General features: G+C 41.8%; 1 protein-coding gene across 2 annotated transcripts in view; it reads right to left on the reverse strand.

Annotated features, from left to right (window-relative positions):
* Positions 1 to 1,311: 1,311 nt before the first annotated feature.
* EIF2AK3 (eukaryotic translation initiation factor 2 alpha kinase 3) overlaps positions 1,312 to 20,845 on the reverse strand; it is a 68,158-nt gene continuing 48,624 nt past the window's right edge. The window contains exons 13-17 of one of the 2 annotated variants that reach the window (XM_053890931.1): positions 19,354 to 20,131; positions 15,171 to 15,338; positions 9,490 to 9,591; positions 5,573 to 5,635; positions 1,312 to 2,536 (exon numbers count right to left, since the gene is read on the reverse strand). In XM_053890931.1, the coding sequence (XP_053746906.1) occupies positions 2,336 to 2,536; positions 5,573 to 5,635; positions 9,490 to 9,591; positions 15,171 to 15,338; positions 19,354 to 20,131 (1,312 nt within the window). In that variant the 3' untranslated portion in view covers positions 1,312 to 2,335. The remainder of the gene's footprint in view (positions 2,537 to 5,572; positions 5,636 to 9,489; positions 9,592 to 15,170; positions 15,339 to 19,353; positions 20,132 to 20,845) is intronic. The other variant, XM_053890932.1, reaches the window with a different exon arrangement.

The following is a 20,845-nucleotide window of genomic DNA, read 5'->3' on the forward strand; positions in this document are numbered from 1 at the left end:
GTGGAGTCAGGACAAAGGGCTCTGGGTGAGGACGCGGGAGACTCTGTTCTGGCTACGCTGAGGACTTGCCAGGAGCCGCTGGCCCAGCCCCTAAACCCCCCATGCCTGCTTTCCTGCTGGTGGCCAGCGAAGGCACGCGCAGAACGAAAATGGAAGAAGGCCTGATTCTATCATAAAAGAAGTGTGCAAATCCTCAGACAGCTCGGTACAAGGGAGTAGACAAAACCCTGACTAGAAACCGTAATGCCTGTGTTTGGTTCCCGGGCACCTAGGTCCAGCACCTGTCTGGGACCTGAGCGTCACCAGGAGAGGGCACCGATGACAGCCGCCACGGCCAGCTCTCAGGGCTGTGAGGGAGGGAGGGTCCGCAGCTGGGACTGAGCGGCGTGCTGGGAGGATCTCAACAGGATCCCTCTCTGGGGTGAAGAGGCAAGAGGTAAGGGGACAACTAGGCCGGCCAAGAGACGAAGAAGCAAGAGGGCGGCGGGCTGGCCAGGGGCCAAGCGGAACCCAGGAAGGACGGTGATGTTCGAGCTGCAGCGTGAAGCGCAGAGGGTTGAGGAGACACACAGATGCCCGTGACGCGCTTTTCCAGCTTACAGATGGCCCCGAACTTTGTGGGGCAGACATTATTTGCATGCAAAACGGAAGTAATCCTGCATTTTGGCCCCTGAAAGTTGTGCCTGGCTGGCCGGCGCCTCATCCGCCCAGCATGCCATGCGCCTCCCCCTGGAACGTGCCGGACGGACATCCTGTGCCGCCAGCACAGCCGGCGTCTCCCGGCCCTGGTCTCTGCGACGGCTCCCTTCAGGGCGGGGTCCTCTTTCTGTTCCCAGTCCCTGGCACAGGGTAGGCCCCGAGCAGACGTCTCCTAGTTATGAGTCCAGTGATTTCTGAAAAAGACTAGGTTTTGTCAAGTCTTTGGGAAAGAAGAGAGAAAACACCGTTTGAAAAAGGTTAGAGAAAGTTTTCTTTCTTTTTTTTTTTTTTAACATTTATTTATTTTTGAGACAGAGAGAGACAGAGCATGAACGGGGCAGGGGCAGAGAGAGAGGGAGACACAGAATGGGAAGCAGGCTCCAGGCTCTGAGCCATCAGCCCAGAGCCCGACGCGGGGCTCGAACTCACGGACCGCGAGATCGTGACCTGAGACGAAGTCGGACGCTCAACCGACTGAGCCACACAGGCGCCCCCTAGAGAAAGTTTTCTTGAGAGTAGGGTTATGACCCTTCCTAGACCTAAGATCCTGTTTTATAAATTTGCAAAACTACCATTGGGAGCCAATTCCCCCCAAGAAGAGCCAACTGTAAATAAGTCTTTAAAGTTTTATTAAATCATTTAGACTTGAAAGAAGTCACAATACTTAACACACTTAAGTGCGTTCTGTACACCACCAACCCAAATGGATTGAGTTCAGAATTTTTATAAATAAAAAATAAACATATTTACAGTGAAAAATAAAAACATGTTAGCTAGTTAGATGATGAAACTGTTATCTATAATCAGTTTGGGGAAAGTACCAGCCTACAGGATTACACATAAAACATTTAAGATTTCATTAGGTTTAAAAAGTCCATCATTGAAGAAGTTAGTCGTCACATACGATTCATGTCTCACTACAGCTTTTTCCTTCCCCAAACCAGAACTTGTGGCCAATTTACACAAAAAGCTTCATTTTCCCTTTATTGGAGGTAAAAGTACAAAAAGCTCTTAAACTCTCCCTAGAACCATCTAAGGAATAAAGCTATTCAATACTACAAATGTCACTATAAAACTAGCTATGGACATAAACCATTATTATACAATTTGTGCCACTTGTCCTCCAAAATAGTGCAGATTCTCCATCCACCCACCAGGTCAAAAACGGAGTCAGCTTTTTTGGAAATTAGTTTCAAAATCACCACTGTGTCTCTAGAAAGCATATTTCTAGAACAATATAATTACCACATGTAGGAACTGTCATTCTTCTGAACTATAAAAATATTTCCCTTTAATTCTCTCTTTATATTTTAGGGATTGCTTCTACCCGCCCCCCCCCCCACCCCCAGCCCCCAGACAAAGATGAGGGCTATAAAGCTTGGCCAGCCAGTTTCAAGAGACCCACGAAGAACAAGGACCACACGTGATTTAGTGAGAGCCCTCTTCTGGACTATAGCAGTATAGAGTTGGCTCAAATTAGGTTATGCCCCCAAATCCAGTTTAAATATGACGTAGAAAGAGTAGTCCAAAATAAGACTGAGCGAAGAACAAAATTTTCAAGTTCACAATTTCGGAAAGCCACATTCCTAAGAGGCCATTCTGTGTCACCTGTTAGGGGTGTGAACATAAGTTAAGGCTAATTGCTTGGTAAAGGGCTCCAGGAGCTGCTGCAGTGTCTTGAATGTTTTGTTCCTGATGAACTCATGGAGCGAGACCTCTGTCTGAGTACAGTTTTTCCTAGAAATTCCAAGTCTTCAAATACAGCGTTTTCAATAATGTTGGTAGCTTCAGGCCGTTCCATGGGGGATGGAGAGAGCATGTCTTGAACCATCACATACTGAAATATAAAAATTGTCTTGTAACGAAGGGCCAGGTTTAGACCATGAAATAGTCTGCTAAATCAGGAATCAGAAAATTTTTTCTGTAAATATATTAAGTTTGTGGGCTAGATTCTGACGCAACTTCTCAACTTTGCCAGGAAAGTACAAAAGCAGCCACAGATCTTAAGTAAATAAATGGGCATGGCTGTGGCCCAATAAAACTTTATTATAAAATTAGACAGAAAGCTGCATTTGGCCTGTGGGACATAGGTTGCTAATCCCTGGTCCAAATAAACACGGACCATTTCATGGTAATTGAATTGATTGTTTTCTAACATATAATAAAGGGTCTTAAATCATATCCTTGAAACACAGACATAACCTGTCTTTAAAAATAATTCTATCTTGGGGCATCTGGGTGGCTCAGTTGGTTAAGTGACTGACTTCAGTTCAGGTCATGATCTCGTGGTTCATGAGTTCAAGCCCCGCATCGGGCTCCGTGCTGACAGCTTGGAGCCTGGAGCCTGCTTCAGATCCTGTGTCTCCCTTGTTCACTGCCCCTCCCCTGCTCATGCTCTCTCTCTCTCTCTCTCTCTCCCTCTCTCTCTCTCTCAAATAAACATTAAAAAAAAAAAATTCCATCTAGGGGTGCCTGGGTGGCTTAGTCAGTTAAGCGACCAACTGCTGATTCCAGCTCAGGTCATGATGTCGGGTTTTGTGAGACTGAGCCCCACACTGAGCTCCATGCTTACAGCTCCGTGCTGATAGCACAGAGCCTGCTTGGGATTCTCTCTCCCTCTCCCTTGCTCATGCTCACTCCCTTTCTCAAGCTAAACATTACAAAAATAATTCCATCTTATAACTGCATATGAATGTACAATTATCTCAATAAAAATTTCAATTAAAAACAATCACACCAGAGGGGCACCTGGGTGGCTCAGTCCGTTGAGCATCCGACTTCGGCTCGGGTCATGATCTCGTGGTTCGTGAGTTTGAGCCCCGCGTCAGGCTCTGTGCTGACAGCTCGGAGCCTGGAGCCTGCTTTGGATTTTGTGTCTCCCTCTCTCTCTCTGCCCCAACCCACTCACATTCTGTCTCTGTCTCTCTCAAAAATAAATAAAACATTTAAAAAAAAAATTTAAAAAAATCACACCAGAGATCAGTACCTAACCCCTTTCCTTGATTTTTTTGAGCTCCCTTAATGTGATATATATATATATATATATATATATATATATATATGTCTATCTTATAACACTTGTTAGTGTGGGTCCTTTTCTTTTTCTTTTTTTCCTAAAGTTTATTTATTTTGAGAGAGAGAGAAAGTGAGCGAGCAGGGGAGGCAGAGAGGGAGGGAAAGAGAGAGAATCCCAAGCAGGCTCTGCACTGTCAGTACAGAGCCCGATGCAGGGTTGGAACTCATGAACCGGGAGATCGTGACCCGAGCTGAAACCAAGAGTTAGATGCTTAACCGACGGAGTCACCCAGGTGTCCCAATGTAACATGTATTTTTCCAGGTGCCCCAATGTAATATATATTCTTATAAGCCACCTTGGAAATTGAATCATCAACTTTGAAAAATATATAACAAAGTAATTTTTAGTAAAATATATTTCATTTTAGCTTAGTGTATCTCTATATTATAAAGATCATTTTTTTTAAGTTTATTTTGAGAGAGAGAGAGAGAGAGCGGGAGAGAGCACACGAGCAGGAAGGGGCAGAGAGAGAGGGAGTGACAATCCCAAGCAGGCTCCACGTTGCCAGCAGAGAGTATGACCTGGGGCTTGATCCCACAAATTATGAGATCACTACTTAAGCCGAAATCAAGAGGCAGTCAGTTGCTTAACTGACGGAGCCACCCAGACACCCCTATAAAGGTCATTTTTAAAAATTTACTTACTGGGGCACCTGGGTGGCTCAGTCGGTTAAGCGTCCGACTCGGCTCAGGTCATGATCTCACGGTTTGTGAGTTTGAGCGCATATCCAGCTCTGTGCTGACAGCTGGGAGCCTGGAGTCTGCTTCGGATTCTGTGTCTCCCTTTCTCTCTGTTCCTCCCCTGCTCACACTCTCTTTCTCTCTCAAAAAATAGAGATTAAAAACAAAATTTTTTTTTAATTTACTTATTATTTATGAGAGAGAGAGAGCACAAGTGAGTGAAGGGCAGAGAGAGAGGGAGACAGAGTGTGGAGCCCAGAGTGGGGCTCGAGTTCACCCGAGAGGGGCTTGAACTCACAGACGTCGAGATCATGCCCTGAGCCAAAGTGGAACACTCAACTAAGCCACCCAGGCACCCCTATAAAGATAATTTTTTAATGCAGTTCTTCACTGACCGATAAATTTGGACTTTTTTCTAATTTGATAATTAACACCCAGTCTGATTTACTTCAGTTTAATTATTTAAGAAAATTCAAGATTTATAAAATGATGTGTGTGTGGACCAAATATATTATGAAATACAAATAACAAAAGTAGCAAAAACAAACTTCAAAGGTGCATTACATACAATTTCTTCCATCAAGACCAGCTTAATTTTCCCTCCCACTCTGCTGAACCATTTTACAGTGTTGCTCTGAGTGCTTTCACTCCAACACACATAATCAATGGAAATTAGTGACCCCCCGCCCCGCCCCCCCCCCCCCCCCCCCCCCCCCCCCCCGCTGCCCTGCTTTTTAAAGAAATCAGCCAGTTTTTAAGGTCCCTCCCAAATTCACTGAAATAAAGAGATTAATGGCACGGTCCCAGGAGCAGCTCTATGCCCGTGAGTGAGCTAGGAGTTCAGCCTTACTCAAGCCAAAGGACACACAGGATGCACACATAGGACATCACCCAGCAGGGAACACAGAACACGGGGCTGAGGGCCCCACCAAGGACCCCAGACCCAAGTTCAGTCTGTGATTTTAACAAGTTGTGTACGCTTGGGATCAGGTCCCTTTCTTCTCTAGACCTCTGGCTTCCTCATCTGTAAAATGGGAAACTGATGAATTAATGGCTCAAGACCCTTTAAGTTCTGAATTTGATTCACAAGAAAATAAAAGATTAGAATTATACAAACCTCACGAGGATATTTCTGAGTAAACAGTGATGGAAATTTGAGATTTCTTACATCAGTTAAGATCTATAAAGAAAGAAAAGTGTTACTGGTTTTTAAATCGGTTTTGACATATGAATTTATTTGTTTAAACGTATTTTTTGATACTCTCACAGAGTGACTAAGAAGAAAATTGAGTATTAAACAGACAGAAAATTTATCAATAGCTTTTCCTGACCTGACAATCTACAAAGAAGTGCTTCCAGAGCACAGATCTTACATGCCATCAAATCATCAAAATCTAGAAAATAATTCAGATATAATTATGCTTGAATTGTACATATTATACTGACACCTCGATTTTAACTGAAAACACATTGATTTGTGTAAAAAAACCCTCAATCATTCATGAATAAATATTTGTGACCTTACGTGGGTAACTTTTTCTATTTGTATCTAGCCTTTGTATTTGATATGAAAGAGTACATTCTTTCTTCCTCTCTCTCTCTCTTTTTTTTTAGTTATCTCTATCCCCAACGTGGAGCTCAACCTCATGACTTTTGAGATCAAATGTTTCACGCTCTGCTGACTGAGCCAGCCAGGTACCCCTGTTTTTCTTCTTCTTATTTTTTTTTTTGAGTGAAAACAAAACAAAACAAACAAACAAACAGTTAATTGTGCTAAATCCTGAGTATAAAACGAAGCTTTTCAAAGTTCATTGGGAAATTTTCATACATGTTATCACTCTCTTTATGTTCCAGAGAAAGACATAATAGAGAACAAAACTTTTAAAATAAGATTCTCAGATTTAAGAGAAGATAGTGAATCCACGTAAAAAGAATGGAATGTTCTAAAAAGGAACAATCTTGGACATTAAAAATTGGATTGTCAAAATAAAAACTTAGGAAATTGGAATAACGAGTTAAGGAACTCTTACAAAAGAACCGTACAAACAAATGGGAAATAGGAGGGAAAAAATTAGCCAATTATAGGATTAAGTCAGGAGTTATAGAAAAACAGAAAAGTGGAGAAGAATTTCTAAAGAACTAGCACAAGAAATTTTCTAGAACTGAAGGAGTCACATCTTCTAACTGAAAGGACCTACCGGTGTTAAGTACATTAAGTGAGGGGAAAAGAGATCAATGAAAGGACTGAATTTCGTAAGAGCTTCCAGAAAGGAAAACAAAACGGTTCCAAAGATTCCACATAAAAGAATCAGGTATCAGAGAGGCACCAGCTCTGCAGCACTGGAAACTGTAAGGCGGAGTCAATGCCCTCAAGGTTCTGAGGAAAATTATTTCCAATCCAGGATTAGAAGCTGGCCAATTCATCAATTACATTTAAAGATGGGAAAAATATTTTTTAGAAACGTGGAGACTCTAAAATTTCTCTCTCATACACTCTTTTTGAGGAATTGGCTGCAGAATGTGCTCTAGCAAAATAAGGGAGTAGTGCAAGGAAGAGGGGAAACGTGGAATCTGGGAGACAGGGAGGGACCCAGGCGGGGAAGGGCAAGTGTGCCCTGGGTGACACCTTATAGAAAGTCCAGGGGGTATTCAGTTCAGATGGGAGGACAAAAGCTTTGAGAAGAAAGACTCCAAGAAAAGGCAAACAAAACAAAACAAAACCCCCCAAAACCAGACAGATAAGCTATACTGAGCACTGAGAAAATACTGTGTGATAGATATACAAAATACTGTGTGCAGATTTTGAACACGTTAAAAATGACAATAAAGGTTCACAGAAAACGAAACAATTGAGAAAAGGCCATTCTGGGGGGAAAAAGTATCAGAAAGAAAACAAAGAGTATGTTATTTGGTGTAGCCCATAGAACAATTTTTCACGGTCAAGATAAATTCTGGCTTCATTTAACTCATTTTTTTTACATAACTACATTTTAAAAATATTTCTTATCGAAATAAAATGTAGTTTTAACCGCTTAAAAGTGCCTTCGGTGGTTCTTATTCTGTCCACAATGTTGTACAACTATCACCACTATCTAATTGGAGAACGTTTTCATCACCCCAAAAAGCAGCCCATTAAACAGCCCCTCTCCATCCCCATCCACCCCCAGGTCCTGACAACTACGGATATGCTTTGTCTCTATAGATTTACATATTCTAGATATTTCACATCAGTGGAATCCTACAACAGGTGGCCTTTTGTGTCTGGCTTTTCACTCAGTGTAACACTTTCGAGGGTCATCGGTGTTGTAGCATTCGTCAGTGTTTCATTTCCTTTCGTGGCTGAATAACATTCCATAGCACAGGCACACCACATCATTTTGTTTTTCATCAGCTGACTCACATTTGGGTTGTCTCTCCTTTTTGGCTACTATGAAGATGCTACTGTGAACACTTGCATACAAGTCTGTCTGTGGACCTATGTTTTCATTGCTTTTGGGGAAATACCTAGTGTGGGACTGTTGAGTCACGTGTAACTCTATGCTTAATTTTCTGAGTAACTGACAAACTGCTTTCCCCAGTGGCTGTACCGTTTTTCATTCCTACCAGCAAAAGTATGGGACTTCTAATTTCTCTATATCCTTTCTAACATTTGTTATTTTGTTTTGTTTTATTACAGTTGTCATAGATGGTGTGAAGTAGTATCTCATTGTGATTTTGATTTGTCCTTGTTTGTTGCATTTGATTTGTATTAACTTGTATTATTTGTATCCCTTCTTTGGCGAAATGTCTATTCGAGTCCTTTGCTCATTTTTTAATTGAGTTGTCTTTTTGTTCTTGAGTTGTAATAGTTCTTTGTATATTCTGAACACTAGACCTTATCAGATCTATGGTTCACAAATATTTTCTCCCATTCTGTAGGGGATTTTCACTTTCTTGACAGAGTTCTTTGATATACTTGTAACAACATAAATTTTGATGCCGTATGATTCTGATTCTTTACATATGTTGGACCTGTTTCATATCTTTCTAGAAGTTTTTAGAGTGTTCTGAAATTTAGTCATTCCGGTTTTTTAATTTTCTTCTTTTTTTCCCATTTGTTATGCAGAGTACTTGGTAGGTCCTTTTGGTTAGAAAATATGAGCCCTTTGATACTATGTGAGAACTATATCCTTTTCTACCATGGACAGGAGTCAATAAATAAGATCTAAAACTGATACAGAAATGGTGATAAGAACAAACTTTAGAAATACGGAGGTAAGTACTGGGGATAGCAGTTAGAAAAGTTGAGGGTGACCACTTATGGACAATGGGGAAAAATGTGACAATGGCCTCCTTTTAAAAGACTTTCAGTGGTTGGGGCACCTGGTGGCTCAGCTGGTTAAGCATCTGACTCTTGATTTCGGGTCAGGTCATGATCCCAGGGTCGTGGGATGGAGCCCCTCGTAGGGCTCCGCGCTGAGCGTGGAGACTGCTTGGGATTTTCTCTCCCTCTTTCTCTCTCTCTCTCTCTCCCTCTCTCACTGCCCCTCCCCCACTCGTGCTTGCCTGCTCTCAATCTAAAGCTTAAAAAAATTTTAAAGACTTTCAGTAGTCTTTCTTAAAAGCCATGGTCATGGCTTATTTTCAGAGAAAAAAAAGCATTAATTATGCTTAATTTGCCAGTTTTTAAGTGTATGAGTATGTGGCCACTTGCCCTCAGAAAAACTCTTTTCTGACCAAAGACCACCGTCACTCCCTCTCCGCCCCCATTACTCACGGTCCCCCTAGCTTTGCACTTATTACAAATTGACTGAGTGTAGGATATTGTTAATGATGAATTTAAGCAACAAGGACTAATCAAATAATTTTTGAAAACTGAGCTTTAAATGGAAGTAAACAGTCTACAAATCATCCCTGTAAAGCTCATGTGACCTTTTCCACTTACAGTCAACTAGTCTGATGGTATCCAGAATAAGTTACTCTCCTTTTAAAATCCTTTCTTTTGTAAACTTGAGTATTTTCTTTTTGCATCTTTTCTGAGTAGGGGGAACTTACCCGGACTCTCTCCATCTGAGTGCCGAATGGGTACAGCAGTTCAAACAGAATGAGGCCTAAAGAAAAGATGTCCACTTTATGAGAGTAGTTGCTTCCATGAATCTGAAATCCCATATAAAGAAGAAATATTAGAAAAAAATTAACAGAGGTCGTACAAAATTAATATAGCCTTAGTGAATCCCAAAGTTGACCTAGTCACTTCTTGGTTTAAATGTAATCGTATGGGTAAAAACGTCAGCAAAGAGTTAATAATCACTCCCAGCCTCTTTTCTTCAACTCACCACAGCAAGAGTAATTAAACTACTCAGCATTACAGAAGGAAAGCCCAGGTATAGCTCTGAGATATGCATCAGTAAAATAGGCCCCGAAGAAACCTGGAGCCTTGCGGTGCTAAAAAAGTTGGTGGGAGCCAGTAAGAGCTGCTCAACTACCCTCGAGGTGAAGATTTTCAAAGCCAACACTATCTAAAGCAGATCTCTCATTTCTAATCATCTTAGACCTCACCCATTTTTATGAGAAAATCTTCATTACTCCAAACCACTAATCAACTGTGGTTAGCCCTCATTATGGTACTTAATTGTGGACTACTTTGCATTCTTAGTTGTGTTTTACATGCGTATATTTCTTATTGTTCACGACTAGATTATAAAGTCCTGGAGGGAAGGAAACTGCCGCTTTTGTGTTCTCACCATCAGGCACTGGGCTAAGTATAGAGAAGGCCCTCAATAAAAACTTATTTGTTAAAATGAACAGACGAATTACAGCCCAACTGCTCTATAAAACAAAGCCTCATTCAAATTAAAAGTGACCTCCCCGGACTTAGAAGAACCCTTTTATGTGTGAAAATTACTCTAGGCAGAGAACTTCACGTTTGGCAAACATTAGAGAAGGGCGTTACTCTGAAAGCACTCCATGGTGGCATTTTTAAATTTTTTTTATTTTTTAACGTTTTTTATTTATTTTTGAGACAGAGAGAGACAGAGCATGAACGGGGGAGGGGCAGAGAGAGAGGGAGACACAGAATGGGAAGCAGGCTCCAGGCTCCGAGCCATCAGCCCAGAGCCGACGCGGGGCTCGAACCCACGGACCGCGAGATCGTGACCTGAGCTGAAGTCAGACGCTCAACGGACTGAGCCACCCAGGCGCCCCCATGGTGGCATTTCTTAATGGGGGACTCGAAGCCCTCTCCCACCTCCTAAGTGGCAGCTGACACCAGCCTCCCAGGCTCCTTCTACCAGCCAGCCTGCCTCTGTGTGTAAAGAGTATCAGCTCGGGAGAGTGTCAGTGCCAACATTGGTGACATTACCTTTCCCTCTTATCTTTGGGGGTTGGGAAGTATTCCAAACTCCCCAAACTCTTCAAAAACAGAGCTTATAGGGCTACAGTGAAAAGGACATCCTCACACACTATTTGGAAAATAACACACCTTCATGAAAAGCAACTTGCAGTAAACACTGACTTCCATTTAATAGTCCTATTTTATTTCATCCACCCAAAGGTAAGTGGAAATGGGGAGATTTGTACGCAGGGATAGTTATTTAAGTAATACTCCTAATAGCAAAACTTGTAAGTAAGTAACTAAAATGCCCAAAACGAATATTGAATAAATTGCTTCACAGAGAGAAGACTATATACCCAAAGCTATTTTCTAAAAACATTCAATAATGTGGGAAATGCTTAATTTTAATATTTTATCCAAAATCTTATGGACTAGAATCCCAAGTTTCTTTTCCAAAATAAAGTATGTATAAATACGTGTTGTAAAGGGTGTATACATATACAGAAAAAAGAAATAAGAACCACTGTTAATGTTTTAGAGATTTTTTAGTAAGCGATTTTAAATTTTTCTTTATACATTCCTATATTTCCTACATACAGAATAGATCGATATAAAAGGAGGGGGAAAAAGTACGATTACGTACATTTAAAAAACAATGTAGCTTCGTGATCTCTACAAAAAGTGATCATACAAAGTGATCTCTACAAAATATCTAAAAATTAAGGAATTAAGTGTAAAATCTCAAGAGGGGGAGAATATAATATAAATATACCCTTTGAGAGTTTAAGTTGATTGTTTTATCACTGTGCAATATTAGAACTTGGACCATATTTCTTGGTAATTACAACCAAGAAAAAAGTAGCTGGTCTCTGCTCACTTATTTTCTCCTAGAAGGGCAAAAAAAATTGAAAGCTTTGATAAAATATATTTTAAAACAATTCTTAACACAGCTTCTGAAACTTGGTTAAGACAATTCATACAAAGTATTCTGAGAGACTTTTAAAGGGACATTTTTTGTTTTTAAATTTTTTTAGTAACATTTATTTTCTGAGAGACAGAGCATGAGCAGGGGAGGGGCAGAGAGAGGGAGACACAGAATCCGAAGCAGGTTCCAGGCTCTGAGCTGTCAGCACAGAGCCCGACGCGGGGCTAAAACCCACAAACTGTGAGATCATGACCTGAGCCGAAGTCAGACAGTTAACTGTTTTTTGTTTTTATATATATATAAAGGGACATTTTAGGAGCACCTGGGTGGTTCCGTGGGTTAAGCGTCTGACTCTTGTTTGGCTCAGGTCATGATCTTGCAGTTTGTGAGTTTGAGCCCCACACGGGGCTCTGTACTGACAGTGTGGAGCCTGCTTGGGATTCTCTTTCCTGCTCCCTCTCTCTGCCCCTCCCCTGCTCTCTCTCTCTCACTCTCTCTCACAATAAGTAAATGAACATGGTTAAAAAAAAATAAAGGGACATTTTATAAAGTGACAGTGTCTATATTGAAGAGTGTATAATATAGAATAACAACAGGGTAATTGTTAAGAGAATTAAGACTGTTTTTAACTACCATATTTTCACTGCAGTGTCAATGGCAAAATTTCTCCGGCTATCCTTGATTTCTAGTATCTTCAACAACAACAAATATGGTATCATTTATGGTTGATCTCTTCCTTTCTTAGATGGCAACCCTTTCCTCCAGCAAACACACACCCACATGTGCGCACGTGAGCACACACATCAGCCACAAGCCACAATCCAGTCACAGCACAGCAGCGTGGGGTTAGCTGAGTCCATCTAGTGTCTATGTTTCCACTGACATTCACACTCACTCATTCTATCACGGTTGTAGGTGTCCGGGATAAAGTAAAACAAGAGAAAAATTAGGTCTCTCTTCTGATAGCTCGTATTTTAGAGGGGAGGAAAAAATTTCAGAGAGTTAGAAATGCTGTGAGAAGCATAAACAGTATAATGGGATAGATCCTGACAAGGAGTGGAGGGACAGTCATCTATTTCAAAGGGTGTCTGGGGGCAGGGGTGGAATGGGATATTGTACAACAGTTAAATAAAGTCTTCCTTCTCAAAGGCAATTCCTATGACTGGTCTCTGATACAACCTTCCAAAGATCATCTAATCCACAGATTCTCAAAGTTTGGCTACGGATCCCTGAGGATCCCAACATCCTTTCAGGAGGCCTGCAAGGTCAGGACTACTTCCATACTCCTACTAAGGCATGATTTGTCTCCTCTCTATGTTGACATTTGCACTGTGGGAAGCTTAGCGTGAATCAAGGCAGCCACACCGAGCTGTACCAGTGGTAATGATATTCTTCGGTGCCACATACAGTTAAACAACAACAAAAAAGGCAGTTTCCCTTAGAATGTCTTTGCTGAAGCAGTAAAAATCCTTAATTTTATTACATCTTGACCCTTAGGTACCTATCTTTATAATGGTCTGCATGACAAAATGGGAAATATTCATAAAGCATTTCTGCTCCACACCCAGGCCTAGTGGTTGTCTCAAGAGAAAGCGACTGTGCAGTTGTTGGAGTTATAATATGAACTGGTTGCTTTTCACCTGCCTCCTTAGCACAGCAGGCAGCGCGTCAGCCTCATAAACTGGTTGCTTTTCCCATTTTTTCACCATTTTGACTTGAAGCAACAACTGGTCGACAAACTATGGTTATTCCAACTTGGTTACCTGACAGGCATTTTCTTTCTTTTTTTTTTAATTAAAAAAAAATGTTTATTTTTGAGAGAGAGAGACAGAGTGAGAGTGGGGGAGGAGCAGAGAGAGAAGGAGACACAGAATCCAAAGCAGGCTCCAGGCTCTGAGCTGTCAGCACAGAGCCCGACACGGGGCTCGAACTCACAAATGGTGAGATCATGACGTGAGCTGAAGTCTGATGCTTAACCGGCTGAGCCACCCAGACGCCCGAGACATTTTCTTACAGGTGAACAAAGTGAGATTGGCACTTCAAGGAAAACTGACAGTGTTTGTGGCTAATGATAAAAACTGAGCTTTGATATGAAATCAGAGTTTGGGAAAATTCATATTCACCATGGGGGCTTCTTAATGTCTAAAGCCTTTTCTAGTGAGACTGGTAGAGATATTAATCCAAGTGATTTTTTAAAATACTAGATAATGACTTGTGACAACTTTTGGAAAAGTTGCATAACTTAGGGAACCGACAGTTTTCAAGTTACCAACACACAATGTGACAAAATCATGCAACAGCGAAAGATCCTTTCAAAGTACAAAAAGGACCAAGGATGTTATAGTAACAGAATACAAACGTTTAGTGACACGGTTTTAGACTCCACAGGGCAGATGACTTTTAAGAAACTATTATTTACTAAGTTTTGATGCACTACCAAAGACAAACCCTCACAATTACCTGAAAATGCTATTAAATACTCCTCCCTTTCCAACTATGTATCCGTGTGAGGTCTGATTTTCATTTCCTTCAGCCAAAATAACACAGTGCAACAGATTAAATGCAAAAGCAGATGTGAGAATCTGGCTGTTTTATGTCCGATAAGATTTGCAAAAAATGTACACAAATGCCACTCTTCTTGCTAACTTGTTTTTGTTTTGGTAAATACTTATTTCTCACAGAAATGTCTTTGAGATGCGATGGGTTCAATATTGCTATTTTTAGCTAGTAAGATTTTTATGAATTTCTCAATATTAACCTCTAACTTGGCAAATATTGATAGGTAAGATCCCATAAGAAAAACTCTTGGGTTCTCAATCGCGTTTACAAGTATAAACAGGTATCGAGACCACAAAGTCCTAGATCGGCTGTCGCAGAAGCATCTGTAAGCCTGTGAGTATGGTTAGCCTGGTGGTGGCTGTGCATGCTTCTCTGATGCTCTCGGGATGCCCTGCTCCCACTACTCTTCTAGGCCCTGCCCGTTCTCAGTGCGTGTCCTTGGGAGACTAAGCATACCACAAGGCAACACATCCTAGCCCATCTACCACTAGTTCCTGCCCTGGTACATTCTAGAAGTTGCTTGTGAATTACTGGAATGAGCAGCCCAGTACAGTACTCTGGCTCTGGCTGGCTCTGAAACCAGTTTCTACATAGTTTACACAAGACGAACTGGAGTTACGTTTGGGAGAGGGGCATTCCAAGTCTTTTTCTAAATTTCCGGTTACGGTCAGGTTTTGGTGCAGGGGTGAGTGTGTTTTATGCGCTGTATTTTTCTTAATTCATCCCCAACTCAGGTTGTAGAAATGGCACCCTAGCTGTGCTGTCTGTGAATACTACTACCAGTTTCCATGATTTTCAGATTTTATTGTATTGGGTATTTTAAGGAGAATGTGGATGGAGATTCCTGGGGCTCATCTAGTTTGTGGCCATTCTAACTGAAAATCCATTTTCAATTCGGAAAGAAAACAAAAAACTTGCCTGCTCTGGGCTCATATACAGTTTGGTCCCTACTTGTCCTGTGTGTCTGGCACACGCTGGCATTGGGGTCAGAACCATCTGCTCTTCCTCATCCTGGTCCATTGCAGTCACTAATCCAAAGTCTCCGACCTTGACCACATCGTCCACTGTAAAGAATATGTTGGAAGGCTGGAAAAAATAAGACAGACAAAGGCATGGTGGGTGTATATGGAGAAGAAGAGAAATGAAGAGAATTATTTAAATGACTGTAGAAGATATATACAAGAAACTAGATAGTCTCAAACATGTTTCTCTTTAAAATGGACTAATATAGGGGCGCCTGGGTGGCGCAGTCGGTTAAGCGTCCGACTTCAGCCAGGTCACGATCTCGCGGTCCGTGAGTTCGAGCCCCACGTCAGGCTCTGGGCTGATGGCTCGGAGCCTGGAGCCTGTTTCCGATTCTGTGTCTCCCTCTCTCTCTGCCCCTCCCCCGTTCATGCTTTGTCTCTCTCTGTCCCAAAAATAAATAAAAAAAAAAAAAAGCTCTAAAAAAAAATGGACTAATATAAAAATAAAAGCAATCATCCAATGTTGAGTAAGGAAAAGGGAGGGGTGACAAAGGGAGCTGGCATTGATTGAACATCTATTTAAACTCTTAGAGATTCACATTCTCCAGGACCCAGTCCTCAATCTCAGTATTCTAGACTCTCCTTGGGCAGGCTTTTTATGTTTATGACTTAAGCCATGATAGTTAACAGTAATAATAACAGCAAAGGCATACATAACACTGGTAATGCACCAGTTCTAAAGCAGTTCACCACTACTGGGGCGCCTGGGTGGCTCAGTCAGTTAAGCGTCCGACTTCAGCTCAGGTCATGATCCCACAGTTTGTGAGTTCGAGCCCCGCATTGGGCTCTCTGCTCTCAGTGCAGCGCTCTCTGCTGTCCAGAGCCTGCTTTGGATCCTCTGTCCCCCCTCTCTCTGCCCACCCACCCTGCTCATGCTTTCTCTTTCTCAAAAATAAACAAAAATTAAAAAAAATAAAGCAGTCTACCACTATTAACTCATGTAATACTTACAACCGTATTAGTCCTTTTAGACCCCCATTTTACAGATATGAAAACTGAGGCCCAGAACAATTAAGTAAATTGCCCAAGGTTACCCATCTAGCAAGTGGTGGAGCAGGGATTCAAACCCAGGAAATTCAAGTTCAAGTTTCCCTAAGAAAAAGACTTCTGGTTCACTGCCACATGGCCAGCATTCAGGACAATCATTGCCCTACGGTAGCTCATCACTTCTATTTGATGAATGAATAAAACAGACTGACCTTTGGGTTTGTGTTTGAGAGGGGGAAGGAGGCTACCAAGGAGAATAAGAGCTCTTCACTACTACCTTGTGTTGCCTCTTCTAATACCCTAGGCTCCCATATACTCCCAGACCACTGTCCTGAGTTCTAAACCCTCACATACAATTATTTGTGGGATATATCCAACCAGATTTCTTGCGGGTTCCTCCAACTGCCCGCGTGAAATACATCATCGTTCCTTCAGCACCTGTGCTAACCCTGGCTAACATAAACACTGTCGTAGCCCTTGAAATAAGGAGAAAGGAAGTCATTTAGCTCATGACATTGAATGTCACTGGGCCTCCAATACTGCTAAATAACATTTTACTCCTAAACTGCAAAATACGCTTCTACAGTTTCGACTCTGAAGCAGTAAGTTATTGCACAAAACCGAAAGTCTACAGTAATGGCATCCTGCTCTCCCCCAAATGACCCCATGTGAGAGACAACAATAGACCGTGCTGCCATTCGTTTCATCTTTCTCCCTCCCTGCTTCTTTTCTGGGGTCAGTTGTTATTTACTAAACACTGTAATGGACTTTTTTTTTTTTTTTTTTTTTTGGTCTTCCAGCATCTCCCCCTGTGCTTCCACCAGAAATATCCTGACTTGCCCTGGGGAACTCCCTTCTTCCCAAGCGTGCAGCAACCCCGTGGTTCGTGTGGAAGTTGTCCTGAGGCTACTACCCCAGAGGTTATATAAGCCAGTCAGCATGGTTCCATCCCCTGGCTAGGAGACTGGGTTAGGGGTGGATATGTGTCCTTGGCTTATCAATTAGAAAGAAACCCAGGATTTCTGATCAATATTGGGGGAAAGAGATACTTTTGTTCCCATGCCCTATCCAACGACCCTCAAAGACTTACAACATGAAGCCCTGAGGACTGCTGATACCTATCCTGAGACCGTGAAGGGAGACCATGCCTGAAAATGGAAACACGAAATGGCGATGGGGTAGGGCCAGGTTCTGGCTATACATCTCTTGATCCTAGATCAAGCTTTACCTGAATCTTGGATAGTTCAGTTATATGGCCAATACATTTCCTTTTTGGTTAAATCGGTACAAATGCGTTTTTCCCATAAACAAAAGAATATTAAAAATAAAATGGTATGAGCATACAGAATGTGCCAGACATTGTACTAAGGAACTAACAAGTGAACAAAACAGACATGGAAACCAAAGGATAAATAATACAAGTGTGATGAGAATTTAAAGGAGAAATACCAGGTTCTATGAGGACACAGTATACCTGAGGAACTGCGAAAAGCCCAGTGTGAAGCCCCAGCTAGAGAGAAGAGACTAGAAGCCTGGAGAACTGGGGGATGGGGAGCGCCAATGACAAAAACTGGGCAAGGAACAAAAGCTGGGGAGTGGAAGGGCCACAAGGTTTAACATGGCTCAGAGCCTTGGGTCAGAATGAACAGAATGCAGACCTTTTTAAACTGGGAATAAAAATTGTGGGAGTAATTTTTCTGGCACACTGGAAGTCTTTAAAAACAATAGGTCTTTACAAAGGAACAAACTTTTTGATTTCTAGAAAAACTAAGGGGAAATTGGAATTTTTTTGGTGGATAGACAAACGCAGAAAAAACCTTTAGACAACACTGTGGCATTAAACAAATATTCACTAATATCTCATTAACATTATAAAATCGGCAGAAGGATACATCATCAGTGAAAGCACAATTACATTGCCTTTCAACTTGGAATCTTGTGTGTATAGTAAGTGCTGAGTACAAGAAGAATGTGTTTCTAACCAGATGATAAACGTTTACCGTATTCAAATAGCCAGCACCCTTTGGTTAAGGGGATCTGGCTTCCTGGAAGTTGTCTTCTCCCTTCCAATCAAAAGAAATCATCTCTGAACTTTTCCTACAGTGCAAAATAACTCCTGCTCATCAGTTTGGGCCCACCCTAAAAATCACTGAAGCACAGTGATTATATATACCTCAATAAGGATTACTTTGGAAAATAGGAACTATTCCTAACTCTGATCCCTGTTATTCCAAACTCTTAAAACATATTCAAGGATTAAAAAAACTACTGGTGATTTGAGAAAATAACTTGTCCAAGTAGCTACTTTGGTGCCTGAAACAAAAGTGTGTGGTCACGTGCAACAAAACTGAAAATGCCTGCAATCAATAATTTCAGCTACTTCGTCATCAGGAGAGTATTTATATATTCCCTACACATGTGCTGATGATCGCTATGAGCGTATGGAATACGGCCGAAATTAGCCAGGTAAAAGTTCCATATACTTATTTCAGAGACACACGTTGAAGAAATATTGAGTATTTTAGCAAGAATCTTATATAATTTAGCATATCATATTGCCACAATATTCAATACCGTATATACCAAAAATAGAATCAAAAGTTTTAGAGCTACAAACAATCATGTGGCTATTTCCTTTCTTTCCCCATCCAGCTTCTCACACCCTTCCCCAAATGGCTAATGCGGAACCTACGTCTGCCCTTCCTTCGTGGGTCCTTTCACCATGCTACTCTGGGGCCCTCTGGAACTTATGTCAGGGTTACCCAAAGCCATAGGAAAAACAGGGTATATCTGCTCAGGGTGGATTGGTCCTTTTCATCAGGAGGACCGGGAATACTTTTTACTGTAAAATGAACATAAGCACATTATAGAGGACAGGGTATGCTCTGCCCGAAGTTTTCAAAACACAAGACTTCTTTTTGCAGAGGTTCCTTCAGGCTATTTCCCCTGACCTCTGCTCCCTTCTCTGATGCCTTTACTCTCCTTTGCCCGAGGGCACTTCAGTTAGAGACCGACAAATATCGAAAGAACTGCTCTCAGTCACGGAATGTCAGACTGAAACCCCTGGGCGGTGTTCCCCGAATACAGACCTTGAGGTCCCTGTGCATGAGCCCTTTACTGTGCAGAAACTCTACCGCCTCTGCGATCTGCAGGAAGATGTGCAGACACACGCTCCTCTCTCTCTCCTCTATGGTGCACCGACTGTTCATCCAGTCTTTGAGGTTTTCCTTTCTGCACAGCTGCATCTGAATGTAAAGATATACCTTCGGTGAACTGGGCTGGAGCTTCTCTGCAGTGTTTTTAGTGAGATCTAAACTCAAAGTGGTCGGTCTTGGAGGAGAAATAGAGAAGGTAGGTTCGGAAGAAGATTTGCTACTGGAATGCTTGAAAGGAGTCAGTTTATTAGCACAATGGTTGCCAATATGCAGGCGGTTAGTTTTGTGCTCTTCTTTCCTGGATGCATTATCGCAGCCAGAATCTTCAAACACTATAGAAGAGGATGTTCGCTCCCTTGACCTTCCATAAAGAGAAGCTTCAGAAGGACAAAGTTCAAAGGAGTGCCCCTCCTCATTGCCGTCCATGGTACCGTCTTCCACATCACACTCTGTAAGGCAACTGTCCTGGAGGTTGTAGGCTGCATCCACTGACTCACTGGTATCTCCGTGGTTCGTTCCTGATAATTCCAGTGGAGAGAACTGGCTCTCAGATGAACTTGTCTGGCCACAGGAAATCCCTACTGAAAAAGACCTCCTTTGTGAAGAAGGAGCTATGATCTCAATATGTTCCTTTGTAGAGAAAGGGTCCATTCTGCATATTTTAACGGATGGTCCATCCACTGGACTAGGAGAGCTGAGTGGCCAGTCTGTGCTAAAAGTGGGAGAGATACAAAGGGAAGAGAGGGAGTATGTGCTGATTAAATTATGTGAACTATACTCTTTATTCTAAAAGCTTCGTCTGTAAGAAAGCCAGTTACCAAATGACAAACAACACACAGATTAAATAAAAACATGCTATATGTGACAAAGAACAGTCATATTCCATCCATTTCTTCTAAGAAATTTAAATTGGAAAGCTTCGTTTTATACTCGAAGCCATTATCTGTTGTGCCAGAGCAGCCAAGGCCTTTATGCAAAACACAAGGCACTGAGGGCCCACCAAAGACAGGATTCCTCAGCGGCCGTGATTCTGAATCCCTCGTCCACACTGGGGCAGCAGCTCCCAGGGCCTTGAGCTGAGGATCACCTCACTGGGTCCTTCCATGGTTTGGCTACTGACTGCGTCTATAACAAGTGCCACCTGAATAAATGGCTTCATGTGGATCTGGGGTTGTGTTTGGCACACGTAGGCTGGGATTTAATCTCAGCTATTTGGTAAACAGTCTGTCTGCAGCCTGCCTCTTCTTCGTTCTCATTTAATCCTTTTTACAAGAGCCTTCTTTCCCAAGATATAGGAATTATCTTCAGTAAGTTTAAGTATTTTTAGCTGCAAATACTTGTAACCTACCTTGAAAAAGAGTTGTGAATTGTTAACTACTGAGAAATTAAACATCTAAAATTAAAAAAAAAAAAGGAGACAAAAGCA

The sequence above is a fragment of the Panthera pardus genome, unplaced genomic scaffold (assembly GCF_024362965.1).
Source record: "Panthera pardus isolate Hobbes unplaced genomic scaffold, ASM2436296v1 HiC_scaffold_26, whole genome shotgun sequence".
Classification (NCBI taxonomy): Eukaryota; Metazoa; Chordata; class Mammalia; order Carnivora; family Felidae; genus Panthera; species Panthera pardus.